Source organism: Periophthalmus magnuspinnatus, chromosome 2 (genome assembly GCF_009829125.3).
Source record: "Periophthalmus magnuspinnatus isolate fPerMag1 chromosome 2, fPerMag1.2.pri, whole genome shotgun sequence".
Classification (NCBI taxonomy): Eukaryota; Metazoa; Chordata; class Actinopteri; order Gobiiformes; family Gobiidae; genus Periophthalmus; species Periophthalmus magnuspinnatus.
In genome coordinates this window covers 18668671-18687924 of record NC_047127.1, presented here as the reverse complement: position 1 = coordinate 18687924, position 19254 = coordinate 18668671, and the positions used below count along the sequence as shown (strand labels likewise).

The window sequence follows — 19254 nt, the reverse complement described above, 5'->3', positions numbered from 1 at the left end:
TGGTCGAATAACAGTCTAATATTTTTTTTGTATCTATTGTTTAAATAATTCACCCTGTTTCTATTGCTGTGGCTTTTCTGTCCCTGCTCCTTTCCTCCATCACTTTTTCTTTGCTTTCATTTTGATTCATTGTGTCTTTTCCTCCTCCCTTCGTTGGTGTTTCAGGCTTGTAAACCGAACCACAGCACAGAGGGAGGGGGCTCTGGTCCCACTCTGCCCCCCCACGTCAGCCCTCTGTCCCAGGCAGACGAATCCTGTCCGGCCAAGAGGAGGAGGGTCGGTAGTCCAGCCAAGGTATTCATGCAACTACATGGTGTAATATTGACTGAAATGAGATCTTTTCAGCAAAATATTTTTTCAGAGCTTTTAGACATGTTATAGTTGTATCGTTGTCCCTTTCTCATTTACTCTCTCCAAGTTGTATGTGGAGTGATTTGTGCATGTGTGAGTAATCTTTAATCGCTTATTTTCAAGACGCCATTTTGCCAATCTACCCCCGTTTTCACCTCATCTGGTACACACCCACTGTGACGTACACACTGACTGTGACATAAACGCCCACTTTGACACGCCCACTGTGACATAAACGCCCACTGTGACATAAACGCCCACTGTGACGTACATGCCCACTGTGACGTACACACCCACTGTGACGTACACACTTCCTTCTCCAGTTTTATTTTCTTTATCGGTGATAATCGTAGGATTCAGCAGTGATAAAGATACAAATGAAAACAAATGTGCTGCTCAGTAGTGTGATGTGCAGCTATCCGTAGGGGGCGCCGACAGCACGCTTTGTTGTGATGATGACAGCTCCCATTGGACACAGTTTTCTAAAGCGGAAGTCAGCGGACTTGTTTATTTTATTAAGTCGTTTTATATGAATATTGTTATTTAAAATGTGTAAATTATAACATAATGACCCACGAGTGTCAGAGATTATAACTACAAAAAGCACACAAGCACAATAGGTCTTTAAAGTGATAGAATGTAACTATCTGAAGGTGGAAACTCAACTGATTGATTCCATGAAACTAGAAAGTTAAAACCATACTTTGGAACATTCTCTGTGAAAATAGATAAGTTTTATTCCATACTGTGAAATATTATAACCATGGAAACAAGCAGTGAGACCCCCTCCAGGCCAAATGGAGGTGCAAGCTGCATCACTGGCTCTAAAAACATCCATAATGAAATAACACACATTTAGTCTTTTTTGAGCAAAAAAAGTTACATACTATGTCTTTAACCGTCTTCTCCTACAGTTTGCCATTTTTCGTTCAGTCTCCACACTGTTCTAAGATACTTTACTCTACAGGTGCCTTTGACGATCCTATTGCATCTCATTTACACCAGTGACCAGCACCAGAATCCTGAAACCCTTGAAGTGGAGATGTTGTTTCTTGCTGTGTACAGTGTGATTCAGGTGTAAAGTTACTCAAATGGATATATTCTATTTTCTTTTGTCTCTGCAGGAAGTCCCCAACTGGTATCTTTCTCCACAAAAACTACAGGTGTGTGCTGTACATTTTATTTAAACTTTTAGAACAAAAGCCTTACTTCACCGCTGGGGGCTTGAGTTTTCACCAGCACAAATATACAAATTTGAAAACTAGAACATAATTTCTTTCCGTATGTCCTGTGTATAGAGCGGCAAACTTGATCACAGTTGGAATGGACACAATTAGATCTGTACAGATATGTTCTGATTCTAGTATTTGTTTCTCTGTTCAGATTTCAGTCTTTTTGTCAGTTCTTCTAGACCCATTTAAAATATGAACTTTGACACAAATCTTATTACTAAAGCATAAATTACAAATCTGATCTCAATGCTTAGTAGAAACATGGCAATTATATATTTTTCCCAGACTGTTCAGCTGTTGTCTTGGGCGTGTTGTAGTTAAATGCTTGCCCTGATATGATCAGTTTTGTCTTGTTTACTTTTAGTTGTTGGAGCAGCTGAGAGGAAACCGGGCCAGTCTTAAACCTCCTCAGTTACAGATGTTGGAACAGCTCGAGGCTCAGCTCAACATGATGCACCAACACCAGGTATGAGAGCACACCTGCACACTCTGTGTAATGTATCACAACTCACCTGGCTCTGTTTAACAAAGCAGATCTCTCAAATTACACAGTTTCCCTAGTGGATTTTGTTAGCTTTGTGCATTTAGTTTAATTTCTATAGGAGACCAGAATGGAACCAGAACTTGGCCCCAAAATCCCTTTCCCCCATGTTGAGACTGTAGAGCACTGATATAATATTTGATTTGAATAGTAACGGGGTGGGTAGAGTAGACAAAAAGTGTACTCATGTATGTGTAGAGTTACATTATTTCAAAATAATGTTACTCACTGTCAGGACGTAGCATCTGATTTATAATTTGACGGGAATGTGAAAGACAAAACATGAAAATCACAAAATGTGGTATTTTCAAACATACACAAAACTGACCCAAACGAAATCACATCTGAAGGAGCCAGAAACACAAATCATTTCATATTATTACATAAAGCTCAGTCACTTTAGACTTTCTCTCAGAGGAAAAGGAAGCACAACTTTTACTCAAGAATATTGTTACACTGTACTATATATTACTCAAGTAGGAGTAGAATATGCTGTCTGAAAAATACTACCACTACCCACATCTGCATATTTTACAGTAGATATATAATGATTTCAGTGTCCAAATAATGGAGTCATTTCTCACAAAAATCGTATATTTCTTTGTTTCAGATGAGGCAGAACTCTGGCCATGTTCGTCCCTCTCTCCCGAATGGTCCCACCCCTCACCCCCTCCCCTCCCCAAATCTGCACCGCCTCCCCCAAAGACCCCTCCTCAACGGGCCCCTGGGTGTCCCCCCCTCGGCCCCTAGCAGGAGCAGCAGTAGTAGTAATAATAATAGTAATAGTAGTAGTAGTAATCAGACGGATGGGGACGTGCCTTATGTACAGACAGCGGAGGGAGGAGAGAGAGCGCTACCTCAAACCTGCACAAAACCACAGGACACAACGCCATGCCCCGCCCTCCACCAAAACAACTCTCAGGTATAATTGACATTATACACAACTACTAATAAAGAGATATCAGTGTTTTCATGTATATGTTGGGGAGAATATGATGAATTTGAGTTAGAGTTAGAAAATCAGCTCTATCCCTCTAGGTACAACTAACTGCTGCAATAGAGTGCATATGGCATGAACTACTAAATGTGGTGTACACTTGTGTTTAAAGAAATTTCAGATATTGAATAAATTCAGATAAATGCAGGTTTATCTTTTGGACAAGCACCTTTTTTAGGCGGAGATGTTGGTTTCATAGCTGTTTGTTTCATGTGTCTGCAGGTCATCTCATTTGTCTCTTCAGCAACTGCAGTTTTAAAATTATAATTTTATTTTAGGAAAAATCTAAATATATTAATCTAATCTTACAATGACCAAATTTGTGAAATTTTGTGTTTTGTTTTTTTAAGTTGAATTTGTATGAGCCTACTCTCCCTCGTTATACCTATAGGCACTTATAGACGTTGTTACATTGTTGGTTTGATCCTGATTTATACCTAATGGTGACTTGATTTAGACTTGGTTTGTTCTTTCTTTAGTCCAGGTTTTGTTCAAGGTTTTGTTCCAGTTTAGTCTCTTTTTTCCATACTGTGTATATGAATTGTGAATGTGCACCAGTCAGAAAGATTTACCAAATTTGTGAGTTTTTAATAGCCACATTTCTTTTTCTTTTAGGGGCTTCAGAAAGGCTCAGCTCCAGCCGCTCCCCCCTCCAGCTCGGACACGACCCCCGACCCCAGCTTAGCCCCTCCCACTTCCTCCTCCACTTCCTGCCCATCGTCCAATCAGGTCGCACATTCCACAGACGCGTCATCGACATCGTCATCGCCGCTTCAACCGAATTCTACCAATAATAACACAGTTAACTCAAACCACCTCCCAACTTCCCCTACTCCTTCCTCCTCCTCTTCCTCGGCTACCTCTAGTTCCACAATTACCGCTACCAAAGACGCTACAAAACCCAACATATCGCATAAAAATGGCGACGAAGTTATGAAATCTCCACTTGCATCTAATCATGTTCAAACTGAAATGGAAAAAACATCATCGGAAAACAGTGAGACAACTGTAACTTTAAGCGCAGACAATCCACGGCTATCTGCTTTGTTAGCGGCTAGCAAAGATGATACAGAAAACTCGACAAATTCCCAAGAAGTTAATAAGAAAGTCAACAATATCCATCCAGGAATTAAACCATCAACTCCTCAGGCGCACAGTTCAACGGCTTCTTCCCCAATATCTGCAATGTCCACAGCCACGCCCTCTCCAAAATCTACAGAGCAGACGGGAGCGCCGAGTCCAGCTAATTCAAATACTCCAGCTGTGAATGGGAAAGGGGGAATGTCGGAAGATTCCCAAAGCCCGTCAAAACCAGACCCCCCAGTGGTACCGGGACTGAAGACCACACCCCCACACGCCCACACCTCCAACTCCTCCTCCTCTGTGTCCATCTACCCCAGCTCTACAGATGTGCTCAAGGCGTGCAGGTGAGACTAAAAATGTGGCTTTAAATGAATCACTGCGTGTTTTTTCAAGCTGGTTTGTTCCTGGTTTAGGTCTGGTTTATTGTAGACTAGGGCTGTACATGAATCTGGTAATACGTATCACAATATTGATATCCCGATGCTAAAATCGATAATTGGCCCTCGCCACTCACGAAGTGATGGCGAGGGGCATTGTTCTTGCTGGGTTTCTTTTTCTTCTTCTTATTTTTCCGCCCAAATGATCGCAGTTTTCACCCCTTGAACATCGACGAAAACCCACATATAGGTATAGGATCGACCGGCTCGGCGAAAAATTTCATAAAATTGGCATCGCGACAATGTCCGAAGCACACCGGCTCGACAGCGCCACCTAGAAATTTTGAGATTTTCAATTTAATAGGGAGGCCCGACTCAGATTTGGACGAAATTCGTACCAGTGCTAGAGCTCATCGAGAGAAGCAAAAAATATAACTATAGCGCTGCCCTATGACGGACAGGAAGTCGGCCATTTTGGATCAAAAATTCGCGTGCTAACCAGTAGGTTAGCTATGTTCATTTATATATGCAGTCTATGTTTGTAGATCTGTACTAAAGTGTTTAATTCTCCTGTTCATTTAATACGGCTCATGATTTTTTAACAGTATTGTAGGTGAAGATTAGTTTTTGTGGGTTAAATGTGTTCTTGGGTTATTTTGCCAGTGGCATGAGTTAGTTTCAATCTTATTGTCTATCATCTATATTTACTCCAGCAAAATATCACACTTCAAAATGTGATATCATGACAGACCTGATAATTAGACTTATAAAAATAAATGACAGTGAAATGATGGTTTAAATGTCAGAAAACAGTTTAGACACAAGGAAGACACTGTGTTGACAGAGGCAGAGATTATTTAGGTTATTCATAACGTTATAGATATAGACTTTTTATAGTATTTTTTCCTGTATAAAAGTGGCTCTGGCTTTTTGTGTCTAATTTCATCAACCAGTTTAAATTACATTACAATTTGTTATTGCCAAGTCCATCTTAATTTAGAAGATTTTTAGTATAGTTTGATTTTATTAAGATGCTGTTTGAGATTTAATGAATTGAAAGCTTTTGACAGTTACTTTCAAATGTGAAATGGTTATGCAGAGTGTACAAGGACATTCATTGTGGTTAGTTGTGAAGACGGCGCCTCTCAGTGGAATAACAGTGCGACTACAAATACAAAGGCATATTGTGTAACTTCATTCAAGGCTGTAGCTGTTGCTGTGCAGAAACAGGAGCACAATAGTGGAAATGCTTGGGCTTTAAACCAATGCATATTATTTAAAGTTGCACTGTGTAACTTCCACATGCTTTGTTCCATGGAGATTTTATTACTTTGCCTAGTATGTTTCACAATATGGTAGTGTTGTCTCGATAATAAAATTTCAAACTTGATTTTGATGCTAAGGAAAAGGCTCGCTACTCAATACAGATTCCAATAATAAAAACCCTCTTTCTGTAGACAGTAGACTGTGATTTTCCACATTAAATGTTCGTACTTTGTGTACTATTCTAGTCTATGTGTCTTATCCTTGTGAAATATAAAGCTCAACATCATTCTGAAGATATTCAGGTTAATTTTTGTCCTGTCAATGGGGCTTTTTAAGTATCAATACCTGCGAACAATGAGGATCTAGTTTCAATACTATTTTTAGTATCAATTAACATCTGATTTTTGATTCTTTTTACAGCTCTACAATATGCCATTTAACTTAGCCACCTTTAGGTGTTTTGTTGCAAAAAAAGGATGCATGCATTCTCAGTGTGAGCAAGGTTGCCTCCCCACAGATCTGACCTGTAACTTGGCCTGGTGCTGTCACCTGCTTATCTCCATGGAGATAAGTTTATTGCAACTATGTGGAACATTCTAGGTAAAGCAGTAACATCTCCAAAGAGATAAGCAGGTGCCAGACCCTCCTCAAGAAAAGCTACATAGTGGAGCTTTGATGGTCTTGTACTTGATTCCAGACTAGTTAAGTCGCCACATGTTGCATAATTAGCCGAGGAAATATCTGGTAACACTAATGAAATAATGGTTGATTCTTGTTTAATTTTGTTGGTTTAAATGTTCAAAATATTCAAATAAAAGAATAAATAAATGTATGTATCACGTTTTTAATTGTCTGTGTTTGTCTCAGAAACCTCGGTAAGAATGGCCTGTCGAATAGCAGTATCCTCCTGGACAAGTGCCCTCCTCCTCGACTGCCCCCAGCACCCAGCCCTGCTCTGCCCAAAGACAAGCTCAATCCCCCCACGCCCAGCATCTATGTGAGTACTACTGTTACTACTGTCACTACTGCCACAGCATCTATGTGAGTACTACTGTTACTACTGCCACAGCATCTATGTGAGTACTACTGTTACTACTGCCACAGCATCTATGTGAGTACTACTGTTACTACTGTCACTACTGCCACAGCATCTATGTGAGTAGTCAACATCACACATACATTTGAACTGGGGCCACGTTCCTTGGTTTTGTTCTGGTTTGTAAACATTGGAGTAGAGATCGACTGCCTGAAAATCATGTGCAATCAATAAGCTCTGCCATTGTTTACACTGCTCACTGTCCTGCAAAATAAAATTACAATAAGGGAATTATGTTTAGACCTCCACACGCCTGCTTTACCCTAACCCCTCATGGTGTACTCACAAATATTAACCTGATGTATCGGGCTATGTCTGCCTATGAGTATGACCCATACAACTGGTACTAAATTATTTTAAATTACATTTTTTTCTCTCTTTTTACAGTTGGAAAACAAAAGGGACGCGTTCTTTCCTCCACTGCATCAGTTCTGCACAAACCCCTCCAACCCTGTCACCGTCATCAGAGGACTCGCAGGCGCACTTAAACTGGGTACAGCATGTCTTCAAATCTACTTAAAACAAGCTGCTCAAAGCAAAATCAAATCAATAAATACTTTTGCAGATATAAACCGTTATTGTCTCTCTCTCCTCAGACCTGGGTCTCTTCTCCACTAAGACACTGGTGGAGGCAAACCCGGAGCACATGGTGGAGGTCTGGACTCAGCTGTCTCAGCCTGCAGACGAGAACTGGGACCAGACCGGGACCAAGAAACTATGGCGATGTGAGAGTGGGCGGGGCCATACCACCATCGCCAAATATGCCCAGTATCAGGCTGCATCCTTCCAGGAGTCTCTGAGGGTAAGAGAAGGGGGAGGGTCTGATATTTAAGAGTCAAAATCTCAAGCTGAAGTATAGAATTTCCTCTGCAAAGAACAAAATATAAATAATAACAGTGCGTCTTTTTTATAGACAGTAGAGGTCTGTAGTTTAGACCTCTACAAACATGTTCAGAAATGCAGGAGGTCCATGTTTTAGTTTAGCAGTTTAGATTTCAGTCTCACATGTGAATGCTCCTGGAGTGTTTTACAATGTGCACTCTGATTAGAATCCTGCTTTTTCAAATATATATCAAAAATTGCAGTTAGAAAGAGATTTGTTTTATTTAAGATTTGACTGATCCCTGCATTTGTTCTGTTTTTATTTTTAAGGAGGAGAATGAGAAGAAAGCACTAAAGGAGCCGTCAGATGCAGAGCCAGCCTCAGCAGACAGGTACAACTCACTGTACATATGTTTTTATATGTGTAAAATGCTCTGTTGAGTTTGTATGGTCTGTTCATCTCACGATCATATATTATTGAAATTGAAAACCAGAGCATATATATATATATATATATATATATATATATATATATATATATATATATATATATATATATATATATATATATATATATATATATATATATATATATATATATATGTGTGGGTGTGTGTGTGTGTGGGGGGGGGTGTATATAAATGTGTAATTGTTCTCTTTTGTTTCTTCAGTGTTGCACGAAAAAGAAGAGGTCCTCTAAAATACATTAAGTTTGGGACAAATATTGACGTATCGGATGAGAAAAAGTGAGTGAAAAACTGAACATGGCCAAAACCAGAACTAAACTGAGACTAAAATGGAACTAAAGCAGAAGAGAACTAAACAAGGACTAATCCAGGACAAAACCGGGACTGAAGCAGAGCTAAACCTTCAGTCCTGAATCAAGACTGAAGTAAGACTACATCACAGGACTAAACCACAGGACCAAATGAAGCCTAAATCAGGACTAAACTAATACTGATCCAGGAGTTTATCACAATGAAGTCAAGGCCAAACCACAGGACTAAACCAGGACTAAACTAGGACAAAATCACAACCCAAGCCAGGACTAAACCAGAACTAAACCAGGACTAAATCATCCCCCTACAGGTGGAAGCAGCAATTGCAGGAGCTGAGCAAACTGCCGGCGTTTGCTCGAGTCGTCTCTGCCGGAAACCTGCTGAGTCACGTGGGACACACCATTTTAGGCATGAACACTGTGCAGCTGTATATGAAGGTGCCAGGCAGCAGAATACCAGGTCAGACATTTTTCAGTCTATATACTCTATCTATTCAAGAGTCCAAACTAAATGTAACAATCAGGCCAGACACTGTATAATCAGGGTTCCCACGCGCCCTGGAAAACCTATAATAGACCTGTTTTCCAGACAAGGAAAATGCATCGAAAAAAGAGAGATGAGATGAAAAAAAAATGTCCTGGGAAATATATATTCTGTCCTTGAAAATGTCTCCACACTATGCTTTACTAGATTACAATTAATACTTTGCAGTGACATCACGCAAGAAGGGGGTAATTCTTGTGTGTCTATGGCAGAATGTGCATGCAGTGTGACAAACTGAAAAACTGTTGGCTAACGCTAGCTAGGTTGTGATTGTAATGCTATTTGAGAGGGACTTGTTTAACAGCACAGTCAGTTCTTTATGCTCAGATTGTGTTAAAATAAAGTTCAGATTAAAAGCTTCAGACAAAGCAGTGTCTTCAGTTAGCATCATACCCTCAGGGTATGATGCTAACTGGGTTGTTAATGACAGCAGCCGCAAAGTATCAATAAACCAAATGGGTCAATCAAACAATATACCTCAAATATCTGGAAAGTTAATAGCTCAAATGATTCCCCCATGGTCAGTGTGTGTTGTGTCCTTGGGCAAGACCCTTTTTTAAGGCAGTTCTGAAAAGGTTCAAATAGGACTGTCTTGATAATTACTCTGGCTGTTTCAGTAAATAAAACATGGAACAATATTTTCTGTGGCCCATAATTTGTGTGTAGTTTTTTATTTTTTATTTTTTATAGAGGGTTGAAGACTTATCTAAAACAAATTGCAGTATTATTGTTTATTGTATAGTTTCTTTTAACAGCATAAAGGATTTGTTATCATGATGGGATCAAGTAAAAAAATAAATAAATCATGTCCTTTTATTCTGTTTTGCCTAAAAAGCCTATCTGATACCAAGAGGTAAAAATTTTAAGGTGCACTGTCTTAACCAAAAAACAAAAACAAAACACAAATCTTTATTACTTTATGCTTTTGTTTTAAAATCTGTGTGTGTTTGTGTTTCTGCAGGGCATCAGGAGCACAATAACTTCTGTGCAGTGAACATAAACATTGGGCCAGGCGACTGTGAGTGGTTTGCGGTGCCGGAGCCGTACTGGGGAGTCATGAGCAACTTCTGTGAAAAGTAAAACATTTTAAACTTGATTGCATTTAAATGCTGCCAGAGCAAAGAGCTTAACAGTGACCACAATAATTACCGCAACAATAACCACAACAATGACCACAACAATAACCACAACAATCACCGCAACAATCACCGCAACAATGACCACAACAATAACCACAACAATCACCGCAACAATAACCACAACAATGACCACAACAATGACCACAACAATGACCACAACAATAACCACAACAATCACCGCAACAATAACCACAACAATGACCACAACAATGACCACAACAATGACCACAACAATGACCACAACAATAACCACAACAATCACTGCAACAATAACCATAACAATGACCACAATGACCGCAACAATGTTAATCATGAAATTTGATATTATATAAATTGACACTTTAATATGTGGGATACATTTTGTATTTAACTTGGATCTTTGAAATAAAAATGTGCTTTCAGCAGCGCCCTCTTGTGGTCAATAGGGGTGAAATAGACTGCAGTTACATTCATAACTCTTGTTGCTAATGGTTACTTGTATTAGAAAAAGGAGGGCTCTGCGTGAAAGCTGCTCACAACTTTGCTTAAATGTGAGAGTAGGTAATAATGCGAAATATGTGAACAAAATAAGTTTTGTTTTTAATGAGGGCTCTTATGGTTACCACTGTGCTTCAGATACATCACAACATTTATAGACTAATAATATTTAATAAAGATGAGGAGCAGCCAAAACGAATGTTCAAATGCACATTTGTATTTTAACACAGTCACCTCTTGGGTCTAGTCACTTATAGAAATGATCAGGTTTAGCATTTGTGCTTTTACATTTTGAATATTTCATTGTAAAGTACGATGTGCTCAAAAGGAAAACCTGCTCTCATATTGAGTATGACATCATCACATTAGCTGAATCATGTCTTATGGCCGTTTGCTCACATTACCTTTGTTTTTGCCCACAGAAACAACATAAACTTCCTGATGGGTTCGTGGTGGCCTAATCTCGAGGATCTCTATGAGGCAGATGTTCCTGTGTATCGCTTCATCCAGAGACCGGGGGACCTGGTTTGGCTCAACACCGGCACCGTGCACTGGGTCCAGGCCATCGGCTGGTGCAACAACATCGCCTGGAACGTCGGCCCGCTCACAGGTGAGGAACGAGGACTCAGACTAATGAGAATTACAACAGGAAAAATGTACAGAAAAATGTAATGTGAATTGGTAGACTAATCGAATAATCACATGCATTTCAGAACATGTTTGTAGAGGTTTAAATTACAGGGTTAGTAACTTTTACACTTAATAAGACCCAATGGAGACACAGAGAGGGCATCTGACACGCAGTGATACAATGTCTACTTTACTTAAGTCAGGACTAAACCAGGACTAAACCAGGACTAAACCAGGACTAAACCAGGACTAAACTGAGAGGTGAGGAACTAATACATTGTGCAACACTAATGTGATTCTTGTAATCTAAACTGTTGAACAACTCAAGGAATCCTGTGCATTTCAGAACATGTAGTGGTAGTGTTCAAGTGAACAGCTCCTTTTACCTTTATTTTTGTAGAGTTTGGCCATTCCAGGTCTGTAATCATCTAAATGATTCGAGTGAAGGTGTATGGAGTTTAAAAACACAATGAGGACTTTCTGTATTAACACATGATGACATCACAAGGTGGAACAGAGTGTTTTCAGTTTGAGAGAGGAACTCAGTCTAAATCTGCAGGGTGTGTTTTGAACATGTGTGAATGAAACAAAACACAACTCCAGGTCTGTTTGTGATGAGGAAACAACATTAGACAAGAGATCGGAAAATAGCCTAATATGGACACATTAAGTAATTACCCAAACAAATGGTTTGACAAGAGACAGCTCTGTTGTAGATGACTGCTGTTTCCTCTCCCATAAGTGTCTTTAATTTTTGTCTGTGTTTGTGTTGACGTTGTGCAGAGGTGCATTCTTCCATATATGACCTTTTCTCAGTGCTTTAAACACATGAGGCTGATTACTGACATTTGAGCTGATTATTCCTGATTACGTTTCATTGTTGATCATGTCCATGTAGATTTCTCCTCCACTTTTCACCACTGAAGGCTCAAATATGCAGCTGATGGAGACGGGGTATGAAACTAAACCTGTGCAATCTGAGTTGGGGCGATACTCATCAAATATTGGAGTATGATGACTGCATTTAAACGATACTATCAGTGCAACAGAAATGACTTAAATCAGAGCTGTTCTGCAATCTGTAATCTTTAACCACTTATTTTCAAGATGTCATTTTGTCGATCTAACCCCTTTTAACCTCCAACGGTACACGCCCATTGTGACGTACGCACTTCCTTCGCCAGTTTTATTTTCTTAATTAGTGATACTCGTAGGATTCGGCAGCGTCGTGTAGTCATTTTGGTACGAATGAAAACAAATGAGCTGCTCGGTAGTGTGATGTGCAGTATCCATAGGGGGCACCGCCAGCGTACGGCGCTTTGTTGTGATGACATTCACGACGATGTCAGCTGGACACCGCAATTTTCTAATGTGGAAGTCAGCGGGCTTGTTTATTTTATTAAGTCATTTTAGATGAATATGCAATTTAAAATGTGTAAATTATAACAAAATGATCCACAATATCGCAGATGAGAACCATAGAGACACAAGCACAATAGGGCTATGTTAAAGTATAACTTTAGCGGCTCCGTTACCAATTTTTCTTTAGCAAAATGTCTTGCTTCAGTTCAGATATATTGTATAAGCAGCTCTCGATGTCAAAATAAGTTCTATGCATCTAATTATAAAGTGTTGCACATTTGCATGCTATTTGTTGCTAGTTTTACTGTGATGCCATGTTTTTAAGACAAGTACAGCATTTTTAAATGTATTTCAAGTTTATGAATCAGACAAATGTGGAGGAAATATTGTTTCACTGTGAAGTAATCAGTTGCATCCCTGAGATGCCTAATATTCAAAAACATTCAGAATATTTACTGTTTTCTATCAATGTTTTTGTTGCTGATAATCTGGTCACCGAATGCAATCCTTTCTTTCCTCTTGTTTTTCAGCGCACCAGTACAAGTTGGCGGTGGAGCGTTACGAGTGGAACAAGCTCCAGTCTGTGAAGTCGATGGTTCCCATGGTGCACCTCTCGTGGAACATGGCCCGAAACATCAAAGTGTCTGACCACAAACTCTATGAGATGATCAAGTGAGTACAAGGTTCACATGACACGAAACACAAACTGGCCCAAAGTTTGTGTGTGTGCATTTGTGCGCGTGTGTGGGGGTGTGTGTGCAGGTGTGTGGGGGTGTGTGTGTGCAGGTGTGGGTGTGTGCGTGTGTGTATTTGTGTGCGTGTGTGTGTATGCATGTGTGTGTGTGTGTATGGGTGTGTGCGTGTATGTGGGTGTGCGCGTGTGTGGGGGTGTGTATGTGTGCGTGCGTGCGTGTGGTGGACACATGATCCTCTGACATATTGGTGTGGTAGTGCAGGTCTGGGTCAGGTGTATTGCAGCCTCTGTTCCAAATGTTTGCACCTCATTGTGGGCGACTTACATAATGCCACCTAATGGAAGAGTGTATTATGTTTGCACACTTTGACAGTCCAGTGCAGCCTCAGTTTTGTCTGCACCCAGGCCTGTCTTTGTGTCAGTTAAAATGACTTTAAACGCCCCCTATCCTCTGTCTCAGGTACTGCTTGTTGCGGACGCTTAAACAGTGTCAGTGGGTGAAAGAGACTCTGGCTACGGCCGGTAAGGAGACAGTGCTCCGACCGAGATCCAGAGATGAACGAGCGCACTACTGTTCTATCTGTGAGGTCAGACAGAAATAATACATTATACTAAATGTTTCTGTGTGTCAGATGCCCTCCCAGTGTGTCAGATGTCCTCCCCCTCTTTATGTGTCAGATGCCCTCCCTCTGTGTATGTGTCAGATGCGCTCCCTCTGTGTGTGTGTCAGATGCCCTCCCTTTGTGTGTGTGTGTGTCAGATGCCCTCCCTTTGTGTGTGTGTGTCAGATGACCTCCCTCTGTGTGTGTCAGATGCCCTCCCTCTGTGTGTGTGTGTCAGATGCCCTCCCTCTGTGTGTGTGTGTCAGATGCCCTCCCTCTGTGTGTGTGTGTGTCAGATGCCCTCCCTTTGTGTGTGTGTGTCAGATGACCTCCCTCTGTGTGTGTCAGATGCCCTCCCTCTGTGTGTGTGTGTCAGATGCCCTCCCTCTGTGTGTGTGTGTCAGATGCCCTCCCTCTGTGTGTGTGTGTCAGATGCCCTCCCTCTGTGTGTGTGTGTCAGATGCCCTCCCTTTGTGTGTGTGTGTCAGATGCCCTCCCTCTGTGTGTGTGTCAGATGCCCTCCCTCTGTGTGTGTGTGTCAGATGCCCTCCCTCTGTGTGTGTGTGTCAGATGCCCTCCCTCTGTGTGTGTGTCAGATGCCCTCCGTTTGTGTGTGTGTCAGATGCCCTCCCTCTGTGTGTGTGTCAGATGCCCTCCCTCTGTGTGTGTGTCAGATGCCCTCCCTCTGTGTGTGTGTCAGATGCCCTCCCTCTGTGTTTGTGTGTGTCAGATGCCCTCCCTCTGTGTGTGTGTCACATGCCCTCCCTCTGTGTGTATCAGATGCCCTCCCTCTGTGTGTGTGTCAGATGCCCTCCCTTTGTGTGTGTTTGTCAGATGCCCTCCCTCTGTGTGTGTGTCAGATGCCCTCCCTCTGTGTTTGTGTGTGTCAGATGCCCTCCCTCTGTGTGTGTGTCACATGCCCTCCCTCTGTGTTTGTGTGTGTCAGATGCCCTCCCTCTGTGTGTGTGTCAGATGCCCTCCCTTTGTGTGTGTGTGTCAGATGCCCTCCCTCTGTGTGTGTGTCAGATGCCCTCCCTCTGTGTTTGTGTGTGTCAGATGCCCTCCCTCTGTGTGTGTGTCACATGCCCTCCCTCTGTGTTTGTGTGTGTCAGATGCCCTCCCTCTGTGTGTGTGTCAGATGCCCTCCCTCTGTGTGTGTGTCAGATGCCCTCCTTGTGTCTCTATGGGGTCCAAAACTGTACCAGGGCATGGACCATGGACCAAACCATGGACTAAACCAGGTCCTTATCCCTTTACATTGTGCCTTTGTCTCTTGTTCAGGTGGAGGTATTTAACCTGCTGTTCGTGCGTCGGGAGCTGCTCTCTAAAGCGCCCCCTGTGGTTCACTGTCAGGACTGCGCTCGTAAAGGAAGCTCTGCCCTCGATGACTTTGTGGTTCTGGAGCAGTACAGAATGGACGACCTCATGCACATCTACGACCACTTCACCTTAGTGAGTCTATGAGGGAAATAACGTTAAACTTTGCAGTACCTTACTTTTCATCTTTTAAAAACATGAAAAACAGAATTAGTTCATTTTGAGGGGTTTGCAGTGTCCAAAGTTACTCCCCACTGACCTTATGCATTCAGAACATCCTAATGTTCACCATGATGAGTTTATAAGCACTTTTCACAAATCTGGGACTGGAGTTTTGTCATCACGATAATGCTAACAACAACTAGCATGCTAACTGCAGACAAGAAAAGGCTTTATAATTAGATCATGTATCTATAATAAGAACTGGATAAGACGCTTCCCCTCTGCGAGATTGACTGGTGGCCACTCCAGGTACTGCAGCTCCTGGAAGATTCAGTCCAGAAAGAATTTTTCCATTAAGTATGATGTAACAGAGGGTTAGTCTACCTGACCACTGATCTGACCATAGCATTTATTTAAATACAAACTGCCCTAACAATGGTTGTGTTTTGTACTTGAACTTAAAGAAAGTTAGCTTAGCAAGATGTAGATTAGCCCCACTCTGAGCCTGCCCTAGCTCCGCTCTAGCTCTAGCAGCTGTCACTAGCAGCTATCACTCTGAAAACTGATCACACAACGCACGTTTCTGGCATCACATGGCTGGGCGCATTTGAGGAAATAATGCGGAAGAAAAAATCTTTTTGGGTATTTCACACCAGTGACACGATAGTGAAAACAACTTGCCTCTAGCTTTGTTTTTTCCAGATCTTATTATACAGCATACAGCAGATTTATTTTAACCTCTAGAGTTACTTACAGTTTATCTGTACAGCAGCAAATTGATTTAAATACATGGCAAAAAAAATAGGTGTAGACCCTTTAATAACAAAAAATGCAAATTGTGATCAATCATAAGGAAAAGATGGCATTAATAAATGCATCCTTAAATTGATAGTTTTGTCTTGTATCTATTATAGGATCAGAAAATTTTGATACTATTTGACAAAACAAAAACCTAAATCCATTTTGTTGTTGAATAATTGTGCATTTGTCTTTCTCTTCAGGCTCCTCCTCTGCACTCGTCTTCATCTTGACATTAGTCCACGCCTCGTTCATTCTCTTCAGAGACACTTTTCAACATTTTCAAACTTTATTTTTTCAACGCACGATCAAAATATTAACATCCCAAAACATGAAATCACAAATGTACAACTCATCCGGATGCCCCCCCGTCTCCACTCCTCCTCGTACTAATATTCAGGAAATGCCACGGGCCGCTTTGCTCCTAACTTCCTTATTCTCGTCCAATCACAGCTCTCCGTTCGATCGGTGGCCATTTTGAAACGTTGTCTGTCTATGCAACCTATACTTGTTTTTTAATTTGTTTTCAAAAGTGCTTAAAGACCCTTTTAAACTGGGACAAAGCTACAGGAAATCTACAGCTTTTTTTGGATGGACTGCAAAGCCCAAAATGCTCGGACGCAATGGATTATGGGAAGATTTGATACGATTTGTAGATATATTCAAGACTACTGACTTGACAGCCTATGTTTTCCTTGTCTTTCTTTTAAGCTTTGTTTAATGTTTTCGTTCTTACTACTAGCCTCCATTTTCTATAGATAAGTAGTATTTTAACACTGCAAAATCGAAAAAAATTTGTAATGTGAAACAGTTAAACGCATTTCTTTTCAATTTATTTTTTTTTTTTTTACGAGTTTCTGTTCTGTCGTTTCGTTTCTTAGCTTGATATAAAAAAAATTACAAAAATTTCAAAAATATTACAGCCAAGTTACCAGAAAATGGGTTGCACAGAATTTAAACAGAATAATTGTGATTATTATTTTTTTTTTTTTTTGGTTTTTAATCTCGATGTACATTTACACTATTTATAAAAACGTATTTATTGCTTGAAAATATTTGTGGATGGAATGCTGTTATTTTTTCCAGATTTACCTGCCATTAAATTTGAAGGAGTTTTGTCATTTTAACACGACTCCTTTTACATTTTATATATATATAAATAAATAAATAAATAAAAATTGCCTAGTGAGCGTTGTACAGAAGAAACGGGACATTTAAGATAACGGTTTATTGTTTTAAGAATGTTTTATGACCAGTCAATAAACACAAAAAGTTGTCAAATGAAAATCACTTTTTTTCTTTTATTTAAACAAATCTCAACAAACACATTTTGCAGTTTTACATCAGTGTAAAAAACATAAAGGTCCTATATTACACTAAACTCTAGTGACCAGTGAGCTGTAAGTCATGTTCTAATGCTGTTACCTTCTCAAAAACAGACCCGGAGTTGTGTTTTGTTTCATTCACACACGTTTGAGTCACACTTTATTATTAGTCTGTATCTCCAAAGCTCAAAATGCTCTGTTCCACCTTGTGATGTCATGAAGTGGTAGTTTTCAAGTTTGACAGTTTTTTACTTTTAGTTCAGTAGAGATTGACAATTCCTGAGTTGAACTGATCCAAATGATTCTAGTGAAGGTGTGTGGAGCACTTCCTGTATTACCACATGATGACATCACAAGGTGGAACAGAGTTTTCTGTTTAAGAGAAGAACTGAGCCTAAAAATGCAAAGTTTGTGTGTTCAACATGTGTGACTGAAACAAAGCACAACTCCAGGCCTGTTTGTTGTGATGTTTCCTCAGTTCATCTGGGCCTTTGACATTTTCATGTTTATCTTTGACATATTTGTTTTTCCTGTTTTCATACTTTTCTTTGTTCACACCTCTGCAGGTTTTGACAATCAGAGAAAACTCTGATTACTCACATCAGATGAAACTTCAGTAATCTGGTAACCCAAAAATCAGACTATAATCAGGTTTTGGTGTGCATGTTTATTATTAATTACATAAAGAACAACATCAACATTTCAGTAAAACTACTTTACAGGTCTAGTTGAGGACTAAACTAAAACCGGGACTAAATTAGGTCTATAACTGAACCAAATTAGGGACTTCATATTTCGTGAACAGAACATTAGCATGAGTTGTGGTAGCAGACGTTATATTAACGGTCGTATTTAGATTGAACTGTGAAACCCAGCAGACAATGTAGCTGTATTTGAACACACAGGGTCCTACACTATATGCCAGGTCCACAGCTCTCCTTCCTCTTCATTTTCAGCCAATTTTTTTTCAAATAATATAAAAATCCCGTGATTCCTTTTCTTATTTCGCTGCCTGCACTCCACAATTAGCCCAGCGGGGGGCTCTCTCTCTGCGGGCGAAGGTGTCAAGACACTTTTAAATCAAAAGGAAAATAGACCAAAGAACAAGTTTAAATGTGGCTTATTAAAAATGACTGACAGCTAGAGAAAGTTATGTAAGGTCATTTAATAACTTTAAAATGACTTTTAAATGACTCTCCTGGTTGAACTGGTCACGCTTCACTCAGAATGTGACGGACACTGTACAAATACACACATCTGCTCACTGCTTAGACACAGGAGGAGCCAACACTTGTACTCAAATAAGAGTACTGTTACTCTGTACTATATATTATGCGAGTTAGAGTACTGTTAAACTGTACGATATATTACTTGAGTAAGAGTACTGTTACACAGTGCTATATATTACTCGAGTAAGAGTACTGTTACACTGTACTATATATATATATATATACACTGTACTATATATATATATATATATATATATACACTGTACTATATATATATATACACTGTACTATATATTACTTGAGTAAGAGTGCTGTTACACTGTACTATATATACACTGTACTATATATTACTTGAGTAAGAGTACTGTAACACTGTACTATATATATATATATATATATACACTGTACTATATATATATATATATATATATA

The 19254-nt window shown here is 40.1% G+C and overlaps 1 protein-coding gene across 2 annotated transcripts in view; it reads left to right on the top strand.

Moving 5' to 3' along the window:
- LOC117381510 (histone demethylase UTY-like) overlaps positions 1–17555 on the top strand; it is a 52822-nt gene extending 35267 nt beyond the window's left edge. For both annotated transcript variants that reach the window (XM_033978502.1, XM_033978495.1), the window contains 17 exons: positions 166–294; positions 1476–1514; positions 1948–2049; positions 2735–3046; positions 3737–4548; positions 6715–6844; positions 7331–7436; positions 7540–7745; positions 8096–8157; positions 8437–8511; positions 8855–9003; positions 10049–10163; positions 11126–11313; positions 13226–13367; positions 13850–13976; positions 15273–15443; positions 16472–17555. In XM_033978502.1, coding sequence (XP_033834393.1) covers positions 166–294; positions 1476–1514; positions 1948–2049; positions 2735–3046; positions 3737–4548; positions 6715–6844; positions 7331–7436; positions 7540–7745; positions 8096–8157; positions 8437–8511; positions 8855–9003; positions 10049–10163; positions 11126–11313; positions 13226–13367; positions 13850–13976; positions 15273–15443; positions 16472–16501 — 2895 coding nt within the window. In that variant the 3' untranslated portion in view covers positions 16502–17555. The remainder of the gene's footprint in view (positions 1–165; positions 295–1475; positions 1515–1947; positions 2050–2734; positions 3047–3736; positions 4549–6714; positions 6845–7330; positions 7437–7539; positions 7746–8095; positions 8158–8436; positions 8512–8854; positions 9004–10048; positions 10164–11125; positions 11314–13225; positions 13368–13849; positions 13977–15272; positions 15444–16471) is intronic.
- Positions 17556–19254: the final 1699 nt, after the last annotated feature.